Source organism: Lissotriton vulgaris, chromosome 9 (assembly GCF_964263255.1).
Source record: "Lissotriton vulgaris chromosome 9, aLisVul1.2, whole genome shotgun sequence".
In the NCBI taxonomy this organism is placed as follows: domain Eukaryota; kingdom Metazoa; phylum Chordata; class Amphibia; order Caudata; family Salamandridae; genus Lissotriton; species Lissotriton vulgaris.
Window position 1 is genome coordinate 453,870,865 of NC_141697.1, and position 17,765 is coordinate 453,888,629.

The 17,765-nt window shown below is 47.5% G+C and overlaps 1 protein-coding gene across 2 annotated transcripts in view; it reads left to right on the forward strand.

Annotated features, from left to right (window-relative positions):
• LOC147690261 (inverted formin-2-like) overlaps positions 1-17,765 on the forward strand; it is a 429,441-nt gene that overhangs the window by 58,857 nt on the left and 352,819 nt on the right. For both annotated transcript variants that reach the window (XM_086936660.1, XM_086936661.1), the window contains exon 2: positions 817-1,225. In XM_086936660.1, coding sequence (XP_086792786.1) covers positions 832-1,225 — 394 coding nt within the window. In that variant the 5' untranslated portion in view covers positions 817-831. The remainder of the gene's footprint in view (positions 1-816; positions 1,226-17,765) is intronic.

Below are 17,765 nucleotides of genomic sequence, written 5' to 3' on the forward strand. Positions count from 1 at the left end.
GGTGGGCATGTAATCGAACGTCATCCGGTTGCCATGAACTTACTGTGGGTTGTCTTTTGTTACATATAGTTCATGGGTAAATCAATACTATGGTATTGAGTTGCAAACTCTTCAAGCCTAAACTCTTCACAATCACTTTTTAAACTGCATTGCTCTCAGTATATCCGCTCCAGAAATAGGAACAATATAAAATAAACTCTTACAGATTTACATGTATATTTTATGTGAAAACAGCTCATTTGATAAGCTCGAAATACAGGAGTATTATCAAAAACACGCACTTTTGATTTGACAAAATCTGTCTTATATATTTATATAAAGCACTACTGTTTGTACCAGTCAGCCAGTTGTATGTTGTCTGTTCACCTTTGGATATCATAGCACCTCCTTTTAAATATTGCGATTCTGCCTAGAAGTATCATATGACATACATCTGTTCCACAGGAATCATTGTTTTTGATAATACAGTACTTACCCTGGCTCTGTGTGAGTAGGGTTCCCTTGTTTCTGTTTTCAAACTACAGGAGTGGCAGCTGCATTAATGGTGAGGTTTATAAACTGAAAGGCAAATTATCATTTAATCGGATAGAGTTTTAACAGTAAAAATATGGAGAATATAATTTCTTCATCTCACCAAAACTGGGGATTTTGACCTATTTTGTCCCAAATATGGCACCCAGTAATTTGTTTGGTTGCTAATTGTGTATTTCCTGTGATAATCCTAAATGTAGCCTACAGGCACAATAAAAACAATCACTTTGGTGGTCCTTACATAATATTTCCATTTTGCCTCTAACTTTATATTCCTTTTTTCAGGAAATCTATTCTAAGATGGCATTGAAGAAAGCTGGTTCACAAATGAAATGGGCAGCACTGAACGACAAGATTGCTTCTCCACAAGCTGAGCAGATTAAGGGTAACCTAGAGAATGCTCATCCAGAGCTCTGCATCCGCCTCCTGCAGATTCCGTCTGTCGTTAACTATTCCGCACTAAAGAAAAGGCTTGAAGGAAGTGATGAGACCTGGATGGTTCAGTTCTTGGAATTGAGTGGTCTGGACCTGCTTTTGGAAGCCCTAGACACACTATCTGGAAGAGGTGTGGCCAGGATTGCAGACGCTCTTCTTCAGCTTACATGCATCAACTGTGTAAGAGCTGTTATGAACTCCCGCAAAGGGATCAAATACATTGTGACCAATGAAGGTTATGTACGAAAACTGTCACAAGGTAAGAACAAATTTATTCATTTGCACGTTTGATACTGTAAGAAAGTGCTTCTTTTTTATGGTTTCCCACTTTTCCCTGATTGGATACACGGCGATACTTGACTCCAGGCAAAGAGAAGGTGTGAAAATCCTCCCCTGTGATTTTGTTTCCTGCCCATTGAAACATTGAAAGACTAGTTGGTTTTAATTGGCACACATGGCTCTTTAGTAAGGCCACAATAGTATGGTGCTGTAATATGGTGATGAATTTGCACAGTGGCATGAAGGTCGGTTGTGAAATGTTGGCTGTAGCATGTCCCGACATACCTTGCACCAACCACTTCAAAAATATGACACGAGGGCTGCCGCTGCAAACGATTGAGGTATGCAAATGTTACTGCCAGCACATTAATATAAGCAGTTTTTGACATGTTAAAAATGTACTTTAGCATTAGTTAAGACACCCATTAGTAGTTCCTTGGAGCATTCTATGTTTGGTTGCAAAACATAAGAAGGAGCCATGCCAAATATTTAACTGGCATCTCTTTCCAATATGAGAATAACAAAATGTTATTTTTGCAAAAAGGGTTAAAGCTGCTATTCCATTTTGTCAAGGTCTAACTTTAGATTAAATGTCTCTTTTAATCTCTGGGATGGGTTAGATGGATGAGCTTCATGGCATTTCAAATATTTATCAAACCTCTAATTCATTGATGAGCATAGATTTGTTTTTGCTGAAATGCCCCAAGAAAAATGTCTAAAAATTGTTCATGTCTGCTTAATATGGAGAAAAAATAACTACCCCAGGTATAGAGGCCAGTTGACTCTGCCCCTACATTCTAAGATGTTCATATGCCTCAAACTAGGTGGGAGGGGGGAGAAGGGGGGGGGGGGGTGGAGAGAGTCAGACTTGTTTGGTCTGGAAACCTGCGGGTTCATATGAGATAAAAGATTATGCTAGCAAACTTCAGTATCACACATAGGCAGTGCTTTGAGCTTATCAGTTCATTATTGTGCATTTCTTTATTTCATTTTCTACACTCTCAGGTTATTCATTTACGGTGTTTTCCATAATTTTCTAAAGCCTTGTTTTACCACGGATATCTGTCCTTCTCAACACAAAGCATTCTGAATCCTTGGTAGATAGAATTACCAAATCCTAATAGAAAGGTATGCTGATTGCATGAATTAATCTGAAAAAACACTCCTATTAATTCCTTTGGAGAATCAGTGTAAACATATCAATGCCTTCCTTCACCCTGATCAATATTATAATTATCTTAGTCCCCATACAAATTGGTTTGATGCCTTCATTCTCGCCCAGTGCTTTGTCAGCCTGCATTCTATTGGAATGATTTTCCCTGTCATTTTATACCATTGCATATTTGCTCATTAGACTGCTGTATTTGCAGTATTAAAGTCGATTTTTTTTAACATGTATTCTCACTACTAGAGAATACACGTTTTTCTCCCCAGCCCACCATACTCAATCCAGATTGGATTATTTTTTTAGTTTCTCACAACATATCCCAAAATCTAAGAAGCGCTGAAATTGGCTCTGTTCTGATCTCAGACCATGCTCCCATTTCCATTCAATTGGACATAGTTTCAAAGTCTAATTTACCAAGAAGATGGTGATTTAATACCTCACTTCTTCTAGACCCAAATTTTTACTCCTCTTTTGTTTCCTTTTTGAATGAATACTTTTCTATAAACCAAACAGATACTTTTAATTTTTCCATTATTTGGGAGCATTCAAAGCAGCTGCCAGAGGCTTCATCATTGCTTTTGTCTCCAGAAAACGTAAAAATGCCCGTAAGGTTACCAGTGACCTTTTGGCTGAGATAAAGAGGCTGAAACGCTCCTATTTCGCCTCAAAATCTAAAATCTGTCAACTTGTTAAGGCAAAATTTCAATGTAACCAGGAATTTACAGACCATGCCTCATTATCGTCTGAAATCAAGCGCAAAGTTCTATGGGGTCAGAATAAGGCTGGTTAACTCTTGGCAAATTACTTAAAAACTAAACATAATAAGTTTGATATTGATGCGATTTACAATGAACATAACACATTGTGCACTAAAGATCCAGAGATACTTAAAGAATTCGTTCTTTTTTTTTTTTTTATAAATCACTATACTCTCCTGAGACCACACCCTTAGAATCTGATTTTACACAATTTCTCTCGGGTATCCAGAAATCTTATAATACTCAAATTGATTTTACCCCCTTAGAAGCTGATTTATTGCAACAAGAGCTTCTCAGTGCTTTACAATCACTCAAAGACAAAGCTCCGGGACCTGATGGATCTACAGATGTTTTTTTTAGGTTTAAAGTATTTTATTAAGGTACAAAAAACATGGGGAAGGGAATAAGAGGTCAAGCGAACATACAATACAAGACGCGAAACGTTGCAGTGATTCAGAGGGAAAGTAGGGAGGCAGGAGGCCCCGGAGGGCAACAAGGCATAAGTCATAAGGCAATAAGGCAGTGCAAATGACCCTCCAGTAGACCCCCATTCCCCGAGCAAGGCCGAGCTAGAGTAGCGTCCCGCAACACAGGAAAAAAACACACACCATCCCTCCAACCCCCCGTCCCCGGAAAAATAGAAGAAAGAAAAGCAAAGGAGAAAAAGAAAGAAAACAATACCCCAACATCCTCGTCCGAAAGTCAGCATTAGAAGCATGTAACCCCGCCTCCCACCCCCAGCCCCAAACCCCTGATCCCGCCACATTCACTCCGCTGGAGCCGCCGGTGGCGTCAACCTAAGGAGTCGCAGGTACCGTGGACATGTGAGCTCGCGAAATTCCGTGGACAGCAGTGCTAAAAAGGGGTGCCAGAGCTCTTCAAAGTGGTCCACATTCCCAGCCACTGTTAGCGACATCTTCTCCATACCCAGTACCTGCCAGAGCCTGTGTAGCCAGCCAGTGATAGAGGGGGCAGTGGGGGTACGCCAGAGTACAAGGATGTTTTGAACCGCTGAGCCTAGCGCAATCGCAATCTGTCTACCCCTGCGGGACTTCAGCGGGTACATCAGGTCATTGGGGAGGCCTAGCAAGACATACGCAGGGAAGCGCGGGAGTTCTATCTCAAAATGCCTGTCCACCTCATCCAAGACCTCCTTCCAATAGGCCGACAGCACCGGGCACTCCCAGAGAATGTGCGTGAGGGTACCTTCCTGTCCGCAGCCGCGCCAGCAACCTTTATCGCCGATTTTGTGCATCTCGTAGAGCCTCTCCGGGGTGTAGTACCAATAGGTGGACACCTTAGTAAAGGTCTCCGTCAGCCCAGTGTGGTACGCAGAGTGCCTCGCCCGATACGCGATCCTGTCCCATTCCTTGTGGCTCAAGGTCCTGCCCAATTCCCTGTGCCAGCGCTCCCTCCCTGGGTTATGGTAATGAAACGGCGGGGGTTGGAGAAACTTATACAAGTCGGTGATAAGCTTGGCATCCGAGGTCCGGGTTACCAGCCATCGCTCATAGGGCGTAATCGAACGGGCAGCGACGTCACGCACTGGGGGTTCAAGAGCCCAGTGGCGAACTTGCATGTAACGCAGTCTGTCCCCCTCCGTCAGGCCAAACTCCTGTCGGAGCAGCTGGAAGGGGAGCACACCCTCCGGCCCGTAGATCTGGAAAAGTGCCCTACAACCCGCGCTCACCCAGTGGGAAAAGGCTCCCGGTTCCAGACCCGGAGTGAAGTCTGGATTGCCAGCAATGGGAGTGAACGGTGATGGAAAAGTGGTGAACTCACGAAGCTCACACACCGCGTCCCACACTCGCAGCGGAACCCGGGTGATAAAGGAGGTGTAGAGATTAGGCGGGCGGTGAGTGCGCCGCAGGAACGGGACTTCCTGGAGGGTACGGCCCGCAACTGCCTGGTCCTGAAAGAGCCAGTGCTTGTCCGATTCCCACCGGCTCCACTCCACCAAATATCGGAGTTGCGCCGCCTGAAAGTACTTCCGGAGGTCCGGGACACCGAGACTCCCCGCCTCCGGGGCAAGCATGGAGAGGACCCGTTTCATTCGAGGCTTACGGCCCTGCCACACAAAGCGGGAGATGTCAGCCTGCGCCTGCCGTATCCAACCTACAGGGGGCTGGAGAGGTAGAGCGTGAAAAAGATACAGGATCTGAGGCAGTATCGTCATCTTCACCGCTGCGATACGGCCCAGCCACGAGAGCAGGCCTTTGTTCCATCGGCCGAGTTCCTCCTTGATCTTTTTGCCCAGGGAGGAATGGTTAGCTGCGACCATTGCAGGTAGGGAGGGTGCAAGCAAAATCCCCAGGTAAGGCACCGTGGAGGAGGACCATTGCAGAAGAAAAAGACGCTGGAGGTCCCGCCTGGTGTCGACAGAAAGTGACACATCCAGGGCAGCCGATTTAGACATATTCATTTTGAAGCCCGCCACGCGGGCAAAGGAGTTCAGTTCCTGGACGCAGGCAGGGAGCGACCGCTTGGGGTCATCCAGGGTCAGCAAGACATCGTCCGCATATAAGCTGACAGTATGTGTGTATTGCCGCATCTTCACCCCAATAGCGTCCGGGTTATCGCGAATCCTCTGGGCAAACGGCTCCATATAGAGGGCAAACAGGAGCGGCGAAAGGGGGCAGCCCTGTCTCGTGCCGCGCTCAATGGCAAAGCTGATGGAGCTGTGTCCATTGACACGCACCGATGCTGACGGCCTCCTATAACAATTAAAAACCATAGTGCGGAACTTCTCGCCGATCCCCAGTTTCCCGAGAACCAGCTCGAGGTACGGCCAATGAACCCTATCAAAGGCCTTTTCCGCGTCGACCGACAGCAGCATCCGCTCCCCCGGGACGCGTGAGGCCTTTTCCAGCACGTGCGTCACCCTCTTAGTGTTGTCGACCGTCTGCCTACCGGGTACAAAACCGGCCTGGTCCGCCTCCACCAGACCTGGTAGGTGCAGACCCAGTCTGGCTGCCAAGATCCCCGTGTAAAGCTTGAGGTCCACATTTAGAAGCGAGATGGGCCGATACGAGCCGCACAGAGTCCGGTCCTTCCCCGGTTTCGGAATAACCGACAGTCGCCGAGAGAAGGTCCGGTGGTATGGCTCCCGGTTCAGAAAAGGAATTGAACAAGCGAGCCAGGAGAGGCGCGACAGTGGGACAGAAGGTCTTGTAAAACAAGGCCGTATAGCCATCCGGGCCCGGGGCCTTGCCGTGCTTTAACCGTGCAATAGCGGAGATGACTTCCTCCACATGAATGTCCCTCTCTAGGTGGTCCGCCTGGGCGGGATCCAGGGCAGGGAGGGTTACTGATTCCAAATAGGCCTCAGCCTCTCCCGGTGGGGAGGGCTCTGCAGCGTACAGCGCCTCATAGAAGGCACGGAAGGAATCCGCCACCTCCGCGTCACCGGAAACCGGGACCCCATCCGCTCCCATCAGCTCCTTTACTACGTTGCGTTGCTGCGCAGCCCTGAGCCGGTGGGCCAGGAGCTTGCCGCATCTGTCTCCGCCGGTGTAAAAGGCATGCTTCAAGCCCAACGCCGCATACTCCGCCCGGTCCAGGTCCAACGCAGAGAGGAGTTTCCGCGCCGCCTTCAGCTGCCTCCAAACTCGAGGAGCCCCCGTCCGGCGGTGAACCTGTTCGAGTTCCCTGACTTGCGCCGTTAGTTCCTCCCTCTTACGTTGCCGTTCCCTGTTCTCCGCCGAGGAAATGGAGATAAACTCCCCTCTGACGACCGCTTTCAAAGCCGCCCACTGCGTTGCTAGGGACGTGTCGGAGTTGTCATTGTGGGTCAGGTACTCCTGAATGACCTCCTCCACTCGCTTCACCACCGATTTCTTATGGAGAAGCGTGTCCCGAAGCCGCCACATCCCTCTGGAGGGGGGGGCCGCCGGCCAAGCAAATGCTCCGGAAACCGGCGCATGGTCGGACAGGGACAAGACCCCGATGTCTGCTGCCGTGGCGGCCGAGCGAAGCGGTCCGCTCACCAAGAGGTAGTCCAACCGCGAGTAAGTGCGGTGTGCGTGGGAGAAATATGAGTAGTCCCTATCGGCGGGGTGCATGGTGCGCCAGAGGTCATGCAGATCCATCTCCGCAATCTGGTCCTGTACCGCTCTAGAAAGCTCCCCCGTCTGCGGAAAGCGCTGGGCAGACCTATCCAAGGTGGAGTCGAAGACCATGTTCAGGTCTCCCCCCAAAATGACGTGGCGATCGGGCGAGGCAGTAACGTCTACCAACACAGATTCCAGGAAGCGATCCTGGTGGTCATTTGGGCTGTACACGGAGCCAACCGTGAAGGCAACACCCCCCAGACGCATGCGATACACTAGAAGCCTCCCCTTCTGCTCGGCATGTTTATACAACACCTCACCCCTGAAGGAGCTGGCTAGAAGAATGGCTACCCCCGCAGTCTTAGTCGCAGCCGAGGAAAAGAGTTGCGTGGGGAACTTGGCAGAGCGCAACCTATGGCAATCTTTAGAGAGAAAATGGGTTTCCTGCAGGAGGCAGATATCCGCCTGTGACCCTTCCAGCAGGGAAAGGATCGCCCTACGCTTCACAGGATTATTCAGACCCTTAACGTTAAGGGTCACTACTTTAGGGACGGCATCGCTCCCAGGGACGCAAAGCGCTATGCAGCAAGCGAGGGAATCAGTGGAAGGGGCGCGCGGGGCAGGGGCGCAGGGAAGGCCAGAGTCGGCTTCGCATGTGTTCGGACAGTATCGGACGGGACCCCCCCAACACCAAACCAGCTCTTGAACCCCCCCAGAACCAACCAATGGCAACCAGCCAAAACCAAAAACAAGAAAAAACACCCCATTGTCTCAGTCTGGCCCAAGTGGGCGAGTCTGGAGAAACCAGTCAGGTGGACGTCCAGCCACACACCTCCAACCTCTCCCCCCCAACCCCCAGCCCCAACCCAGCATCGCAGACGCTAAGAGTCTCTCCCCCCGGAGAAAAGTTAGGCCGTCTGGGCCACGCCATTAGAATCAGGCAAGTTCCTGGCCGCAGTCCTCAGGGCCTCCGCCATATCCGCCCTGATGGTAGGGGAGTCAGGGCGACTCGCTGTCGCTGACGATTGGCGCCTCCTCGATCTCAGTCGGCCCCGCCGCTCGGGGCACCTCCATGCGGGTGTCGCCCCTTCTTCCTCTGTAGCTGTGAGTCCCAGCACCCCACAGACCTCTTGTAAGGAGCGCAGCTGATGTAGCACCCCATTCCATCGGAAAATAAGACGGAAGGGGTGACCCCAGGAGTAGGCCGTCTCATGCTCTCGCAGAAAGTCCGTAGCGATGCGGAAAGACCTGCGCTTCTGCAGTGTGATGGCGGACAGGTCTTGATAGAGCGCCACGGGTCGTTCTCGGAAGGACAGCGGCTGCTTCCTGCGGGCCTCTGTCATAATGCGCTCCTTCAGGGGGAAATCCGGCAGGAATGCCAGGATATCAGGTGGGGGTGCCGATGACTGGCGCTGGCGGCCCACCCTGTGTGCTCTGTCGATGCGGATCGGGAAGTCCGCTTCTTCTCCCAAGATGTCGCGGAACAGGTCCTGCAGATAGGCCACCAGGTCCGCACCCTCATCCGCGGATGGAACGCCTCGCACCCGGATGTTATTCCGCCTGGACCTGTTCTCGAGGTCCTCAGAGTGGGCCTGGAGCTCGACACATTGCTCCCGAAGGCGGAGAACGTCCTGCTGGAGATGAATTATCTCTTCATCACGACGCTGGGCTGCCGTTTCCACAGTGTCGACCCGCTCGCCCAGGCCTTCGATTTCTCTGCGCACTTCACGGACCTCTCCGGCCACCTCGGTCTTGAGAGTCTGGAATTCCTCCTTGAGGGAGCTGAATAAGTCCTCCATGAAGGACCTCGTGACTGGTGGTTCGCCTCCGGTGGCGTCCGTTGAGGCCCGGGAGGACCCCGGGGACGGCTGCGTCCTGTCTCGCAGTTGCTGGGCCCTGCCGAGCATGTCCGACAGAGTGCGATCTCCCCGTGCCGCACCTCGTCTCCCAGCCATCCTGGCCTCCGCGGTGGGTGAAGCCTAGGGCTGGCCGCTGTAGATGCGCCCAGCTGCTCGTGGGCACCAGATGTGAAGACCTCGCCGAGGACAAGGGTAGTGCGTCACAGGCGACAAAATGGCAGCACGGGCCAGGGCGAGACAACCATCGAGCCAGTCAGGGCGATAATCCAGGTTCAGGTCGGAGGCTTGCAGCCGCGTGCTTCCAGGGAGGACGGCAGATGCGTAGGCACCAGGATGAACCGAGGCGCCCGTATGGCAAGGGCGCGGGCGAGGGTCACCAGTACCAGCTCCTCAACGACAAGATGGCGGGAGGGCGGAACCTAGGAGGGCAGCCCAGGCCAGCAAGTCTATGGGCGACCCTCAACAGCAATGGGTCGGGAAGGTGCGAAACCAGTGTCCCCCAGTTTCACCGGCTAGTACGCCCGGTTACCGCTCAAACTCCACCGTCCCCCGCTTCCAGGCTCGGGGTCCGCAAGGCGTCACACATCGACACCCATGGCAGGGGGATAAATCGCAGACGCAGGTCTGGGGTCCGTCTTCCAGCGATGACTCTGGCCTCAAGGGCGACGGCCAGGAAGCCTCCGCACTCCGAGGAGTCCGTCGAGTCCGCTCCCTCGGGATCCGCAGCTTTCAGCACTCGGCCCAGCCGAGGCGCGCGGACAGCGCCGCAATACGCTCCGCCTCCAGGCCCTTCTCCTCGGGGCGATCCAGGCTCCACTCCTCGCCTCGGCCGTTGAACAAACTTTTCGGGGACTTCACCCGGGGCAACAGAAGTCAATGTGGCATCAAAATGTGCCCCAAGAGTTCCGGCACAGTTCTCTCGCCCGCAGTGCAGCCGCGGGGGGAGAGAAGTGCAGAAATCGGGGCTCGAGCTGAGCTGGGCCGGAGGAGCTACGGGAGGAAGCGTCCGCTCACCCCGCCATCTTGGCCACGCCCCCCAGATGTTTTTTTTAACCACTTTGCTTCTATCTTTCTTCCTAAACTACTCAATCTCTTAAATCTTTTTACACAGTCCGGAGAATCTTCAGGGTCCTTTTTAGATACTCTAATATGTTTCAAACCTTAAGATGGGCGGGATTTGAAATATTGCAAGAACTATAGACCCATCTCTCTTGTAAATATTGATTATAACATTTTTTCTAAAGCCCTAGCTATTCGTCTTGAATCCTTCCCCCCCCCCCCCTCCAATTACTGGGCGCAGAACAATCTGGTTTTGTTAAAAGCAGTCTCCTTTCTGACCACACCCGAATATTCTTTGATATTTTGTCAAAAATCCCACGCTTCTCACTCATTAGCTGCGATAGCATTAGATGCTGAGAAGGCGTTTGATCAAGTAAATTGGTCGTACCTCTTTCACACATTGAAATGGTTTGGTTTTGGTTCTAAAATTATTTCCCTGATTTCTATTCTATATTTTAATTAACAAGCAGCAGTTTTTGTGAATGGTTTTTCATCTCCCTATTTTGAACTAAAAAGCGGGGTACTTCAAGGTTGTCATTATCCCCGTTCCTCTTCAATATAGCCCTGGAACCTTTTTTGTTTAGGATTCGCCAAATGTGGATATAAAGGGATTTGAAACTAAAGATGCCCAAGTTAGATTAGCAGCTTATGCCAACAACCTCTTATTATTTCTTTTCCGAACCTCAATCTTCTGTTCCTGCCTTCTTACAGGAAGTGGAATTATTTGCCTCTGTCTCTGGTTATAAGCTTAATCAGGATAAGTGTGAACTACTACCTCTAACAAAATATACATTCAAAGATGATTTTAGCTCTTCCAACTTTGCTTGGAACCTACATCATATTATTAAATATTTCGGCCTTCACTTTACCCCTTTACTTTCAACAACAATATCTCTTTGCATGGAAAAATGTTTACAAAATATTTCCATTTAATCTCTGACCACTAGATGGATCCCTTTTATATCTCTCATGGTGGGGTTGCCTAGATAACTATTAAAATTATTCTGCCTCCATTAGTTTTAATCACCATTTCTAATATCCCTGTCCCCATTAATTTACAAAAAATAACTCTTATAATTCTTTCTGTGGAACAAAAATCATCTTGTATGTCCTTGTTCAGAAAACTTAAAGCAGAGGTCGGAGTTAATTATCCAGATTTCCCCACTTATCATAGATCCTTCCTACTTCACCAGGCTTTCGGATGGCTTTCTGGCTCTTCACTGGAATGTCCTTTGTGGGTAGTACTTGAACGTTCCATTCTTTCCCCTTTCTCTTTTAAGGAATTTCTCTCATTTACCCGTAGACCACCATCTTTTTCCATTCCTTTTCTCAAATACACTTGTAAACTTGTGGGTTTTTCTCCAACACCATCTACTATCGATTAACACTCCTTCTTTAACTCCTCTCTGTGGCACAACACATCCATTTTAATTGGTGGAATTTTTTTTATTGGAAATCTTGGAGAAACAAAGGCTTAATCTGGACATACCAACTATTTTCTCCAAATAAGATCTTGCCTTTTTCTGACGCCAGTCAACTTATTCATTTGCCCCCTTCCTTCAAATCCAAATATAAAATACTTTCACAAGCTCTTTCAAATGCATATACTCAAATCCTGATTCATCCAAAAACTCCCCCGGTTAACGGCTTGTGTGCCTTTCTATTTTCATGTCCTAAAGCTTCCAATATTCATATCCATTTACGATCCTTGTAGCTTGTTAGAGTAAAGACCAAAGTTTAACTTTCATGGGAAGAAGACCTTTGGGTTGATTGGACCATATTTTATTCCACAGAGAAGATGGCCAATTAGGAAATCTTCTTGAGCGGCAAATGTTACAGGAACGTTCTTCTTTATCTACAACAGGCTTTTGTTACACCCAGTTGTACTACATAGGGGACATGTCACAATACTAGACACCTGTTGGTCCTGCCCCTCTCCACTAGCTGACTTGAAACACCTACTTTTTACGTGCTCATACATACATACAGAAATTCTGGACATCTGTCTGGTCTCAAATTAACTCCATCTTCAACTCTATTTTCCTCTTTCTATCACACACGTATTCTTGGGTAGTTTATCTCGTATCTGGTTGGATCATGATTCGAATACAAAGATCGTAGACTTACTGTTAGCAATTGCCTTTTATCAGATTACTAAAAATTGGATTTTACGAATCTGTCCTTTCAAGCTTGGTGGTATGCTGTGTGTTATCATCACAGATTGGATACAGCATGTATTCATCCCATCCATCTAGCCATGAAACGCCTCAATACATGGTCACCTGTTACATCGTTCATTGATTCCAGTGCTAAACGCTCTTTTTCTTTAACTCCTGCTCAACATTAAGTTGCTTGACCTCCATGATATTCCATATCTTAGATACTAATATTATATAATATGTTGTTCTATTATGACTAATGCTATGTTGCTATATGGTTGTTATATGCAATGCAATGCTTTATAGTTATACCTATCACCTTACACATAGCATTGAATAAATTAAGACTATGTAAATCAGGTTCGCCCCTAGATCCGATGCCCGCCCAGGTGTTCACGGCAGTAGCTCCTGTGATTGTACAACCCCTGACAACATTATGGAACTCCTCTCTTATCAGGTCAGTTCCCGGAGACATGGAAACAGGCCATTCTTATCCCCCTCCTGAAAAAACCCGAGGCTGACCCTACTGCATTCAGAAACTATCGCCCTATATCTTTGCTCCCAAAACCAGCTAAAATCCTGGAAAAAATAGTCCAAGAACAACTTTCTGACTATTTAGAAACCAATGAACTGTTACAAGACTCGCAATCCGAATTTAGGACCGGGTATAGCACCGAGACAGCACTACTGGAGGTCTCGGAGACCGTGCGAGAGAGCGTGGACAGGGGAGAGGTAGCCATGCTTGTGCTCCTCGACCTGTCCGCAGCTTTCGACACGGTCTCTCACGCCATCCTACGGAACAGTCTCCTAGAGATGGGGATTTGTGATACCCCGCTAGGCTGGATCACCTCATTTTTAACGGATCGCACACAACAAGTTTGGTGCCGACCGTTTTGGTCTAAAGATAAGAAACCACTTGGTTGTGGGGTGCCCCAAGGATCTGCCCTTAGTCCTCTTTTTTTTTTTTTTTTAACGTTTATCTCGCACCCCTGGCAAAAGTGATTGAGACTTTCGGGGTTAAAGTGGTCTCTTACGCTGACGACACCCAGCTTATTTTCTCCTTTAGAGACCACTCGCTCCTCGGTTTAGAGAATTTTAGATCCTGTCTGTCCAATATTGAAGACTGGATGACTCTGAACACACTTAAACTCAATACAGACAAAACAGAGGTGCTGTTCTTTAACCAAGCGGCCCCCCTGCTACCCGCCATCTGGTGGCCTACTGAACTCAACCCTCCACCCACCCCGGTAAAGGTGGCACGCAATCTTGGTGTCCAATTCGACAACGAACTATCCTTTAAACCCAAGATTCAGAAAGTCACCTCTGCTTGCTTTGGCAAACTCCAAATGAGAAAAAAGATCTCCCCTTTTCTCCCCACTGAGGCACCGAAGACAGTGATGCATGCTCTGGTCACTTCGCATTTGAACTATGCGAATAGTTTGTATTTGGGACTTCCTGTCTACCTTCTCCACAGGCTGCAGATCGTGCAGAATGCCGCAGCCAGGCTGATTTGTAAGGTCCCCTACCGACATTCCATCTCACCTCACCTAAGGAAGTTGCATTGGCTCTCCATCACTGCTCGCGTCAAATTTAAGGCCCTTGTACTAGTCTTCAGGGCCTTGAATGGAAAAGGCCCCAGATACCTCAGACACAGACTAAAAATAGTCCAATCTTCTCTTAATCTCAGATCAAACCACCTCAGTCTCTTGCTCCCTCCCAGATTCCGCCTTGCACGAAAGGGTGGTAGAGCATTTGCAGTAGTGGTATCGAAACTGTGGAGCTCCCTACCCATAAGTCTTCGTTTTATTGACACCAAAGCACAATTCAGGGGCAAACAGAAGACCTTTTTATTTTCCTGCTGCTAAATTGCTTTGTTCCTTCCGCTTGCAGTCCTCGGCGCTGGGACACCCCCGTTGGGGGTAGCCGTGCGCTCAACAAATGTCAATAATAATAATGATTATTTTTCTGCTTTTTCATTCCAACCTAGATATGCTTATGATACTTTCAACTTTTATGTTCACCCTTTGTTTTCTTACACCCCTCTTACTATATTTTTATTGTAACACTTGTTTTCTCAATAAACTTACTTTTTTAAACTAAAAAATTCTATTTTAGCATACAGATTTAGTCCTAACTTTTATAGTTGATGATTATTGTTATGCATTTCAGAACGGATATGAAATAATTTCCAGTGATTGCTATGTAGTATAGTAATACATTAACAGTCCTAGGTTAACCTGAGATACAAAACATCAGAAGATAAAGTGCCCATATTTTTTTTCCAACAGTTCTCAGTTCGATTCACAAGTTACAACAAATCCGTCAGATTCTAAATATAGCTGCAAACAGATTATTGAACACCATTTTGTCACAGTATTCCAAATAATCCGAACATTTTTCACTAAATCAGTATATATTTTTAAAGAAACAGAAAAAAATAAACAAAAGAATAAATTATAGCATTGTATCAAGTTAAATGTTATTCATGATTTGAAACTCCGAGATGGTCCACACAAAACAATTTAATTCAAGTTAAAACAAGGAACATCTTTCCTCAATTCATTGAAAAGAGTTGATAACATTCATTAAGATATACAAAATAATAGCGTAGCTAATTGATACTAAAATCGGTATAAGTTTAAAAAGCATTTTTTAAAAAAGTAAAAAATTTGCCAGCAGAACAATTTCATATGGAGATCAAACAAATGTTGTAGGACTTCCAAGGAAGATCGTACGGACAATTTCATAAAGATAGATCGCAACCATTTACAGCAATGCATCTTAAGGACATGGCAAACAAATAAAATATGCTTCAGATCTTGAATGTCATTCTGACACATTGCAGATTTCAGAAGTTCCATACTATTTAGATGTTAGACAATTTAAAGGCAAAAAAGCCAATCGCAGTAATGGCCAGAAACATCTAACCTCTTGTGACCTATTCCAGGTCACATATGGTTGGATTTTTATTATTACAATGGTAACTTTTCTCCTTTGCTAGCCCTTTTCTTACCATAAGCTTCGTTGTCCAAGTAAAATCTTAAAGCCAGTGACACTTGTTTTAAGCAGGCCTTTAGTTTCAAAGAAGAAGAGAAAGCACTGAACTTTGATCAAGTCCATGTTGGTCTATGGCATATTTGTATTTCCTGTACAATAAACTTTTTTTCTTTAATCTCCACAAGTTTCCTTTCTCATATATTGCTTAGAGTATCTCAAGGCAGAAAGCCCACTGGACAACACCCACCAAACCTTGGACATAAGTTTTTTCAATTCCCAATTCTACCCTTAGGGCTGCCACTGATGCTAAGGTATTGCAAGAAATAGGTCTTCTCAGAATCTGCCCCTCTACTTTATTCAAACAGGCCCATCTAGTTAAATCTGTGAAATTCACTGCGTACAATAAAGATGTGTGGATTTTGGTCAGATAACTGAATAGGAGACAAGAGAAGTATCTTCTACCTGTACCCTTATAGAATGCTCCCAGTCCATTAGCCTGAGACTGAGCCTGACACACGTTATTTGAAATATGACCAATATAGCTCAGATTACTGCAAATAATTTCCCCCCAAAAAATATGTCTTAACCTCTTCCAATTTTGGGGAGCCTAAATACCAAGTAAATGTTAGCATATTTAGCTTTTTTCTTACCATGAAAGCAGAGTTTTGTTTTTACAGGAGTTAATTTACTGATATTGTGTGTCAGCATAGTGTTGCAATTAGCGGTGGGTGGAGCTCAGAGTTTTGACAAATTCAGCCGAGTTCCGCTTGCAGGCGGAGTACCAGCCCACCCCAATTATAGGGCAGTGTATAGGCAGCGTGCATACACTTGGCACTGTACAGACACGGACTGCACTCCATCCCATATTCATACAGAATAGGATATAACTAGCACTCTGCCTACCTGCCATGAGCCGGACGGTCATGGAATTAATTTGAAGCTTGACAACCTCCCAAAAGTGTAGCACTACTTTGGGTGTGTGGTAAGTGCCAGAGCAGTCCAAAACTCACTGGCTCCCGGTTGTCGGAGCTGCTGCCCCTTCATGAACCAGGCTAGGGACAGGACAGTAGTACCCAGAAGCATCCCATGCAGCCAGCATTCTGGTGACATGGGGTCAGTGCACACCGCCTCAGGATACGGGCTGATCACTGCAAGAGGAGCAGACACTGAACGGTACCCCGGACGGATGAAAGAACCCCCATCAGCAGAGACGGGCAGGGTCACACGCACAATGAGTGCGCAGGTCTGGGGAACGGCACTCAAGGGGTCACTGGATCACACAGGAGGACTCACTATGCACACAGTCAACAGAGCCTGGGGTGCAGGAGTCTGCTTTGCACTCATTGCAAGCACCCCTCACACACCCTAGCACCCAAATGAGCTGTAAAACGCAAAGACCAATGGAAGGGAGGAGGCTGCTGTGCATTACCTATCCAGGAAATGTTTCAGGTCTCCTCTTCCAATAAAGTTGTCACATACAGCAGGAACAAGGGCTTCAGAGGTCATGTGCCAGCCGCTAGACTATGGAAATATCTCCCTGATGGCTATATGTGCAGCAGCCTTCTCCCTCCTGTTCCATGCGTTTACACAGCTGAACCATATTTGCAATCCAGTTGCAGAGGTGCCTTGATGTGCGGAAACCTGTGACTTCAGATTAGATGTTGCCTGCAGTTCCCAGTTGTAGTTGCACTTGCCCTCTCACTGTCCCTCCTGACACAGAAGTGTTAATTGCAAGCAGAGGTGGCAGGGCCTGGGTGTAATAAGTGTGTGGGCTCCTGCACCTGTCAGGAGTCAGAGAAAGGATTGAAAAGGCTCAAGTCAGCAGGCTTTTCTTCTCAGGCGCTGATGCAGAGGGCAATAGTACATTGTAAACTGATGACACTCCCCTCCCCCCAGGTTGTCCTCTTGCTTCCTTTTCGCCTAGATTCAATCAGTCATTAGTGGCAGGGAGCAGTGCACCTGCTCTCTTGTACATTGCCCCGTGGTGCACGGGCATAGTGTTTAAAAGCCACTTTTTCTATGACTCATTAATTATGAGTCTCACCAGATACTCCAAATTAGGTGTGTGCAGTGTGTGATGGCAAACTCCGCTACTCAGTGGCGGTCAGCAGAGTTTTTTCTGAACTCCACGCTTTGAGCGGTGTGGGCAAAACTCCGTAAACTTACAGCATAGCGGAGTCCACCTCCCACCCTTAGTTGCAATGCCCTTAATCAGCTATTGAGAACTTTAGGGGTAAGATCACCAAGTCATCTGCATACAGAAGACATGAAATTGGCTATCGCCCAGTATTAGGTGGTAAACCCACACTTTGTGTGAGGGTTCAGGCAGGTCTGAAATCTATAGAGAAAAGCAGTGGAGCGAGGAGATACCCCTCCTTTAATAATTTTTTTGTTGAGTTCCTCCTTGAGAGTCCTCGATCACACCTAATTAAACTTGGCACTATGTGACAGAGTGGAGGGCAATAATTGGG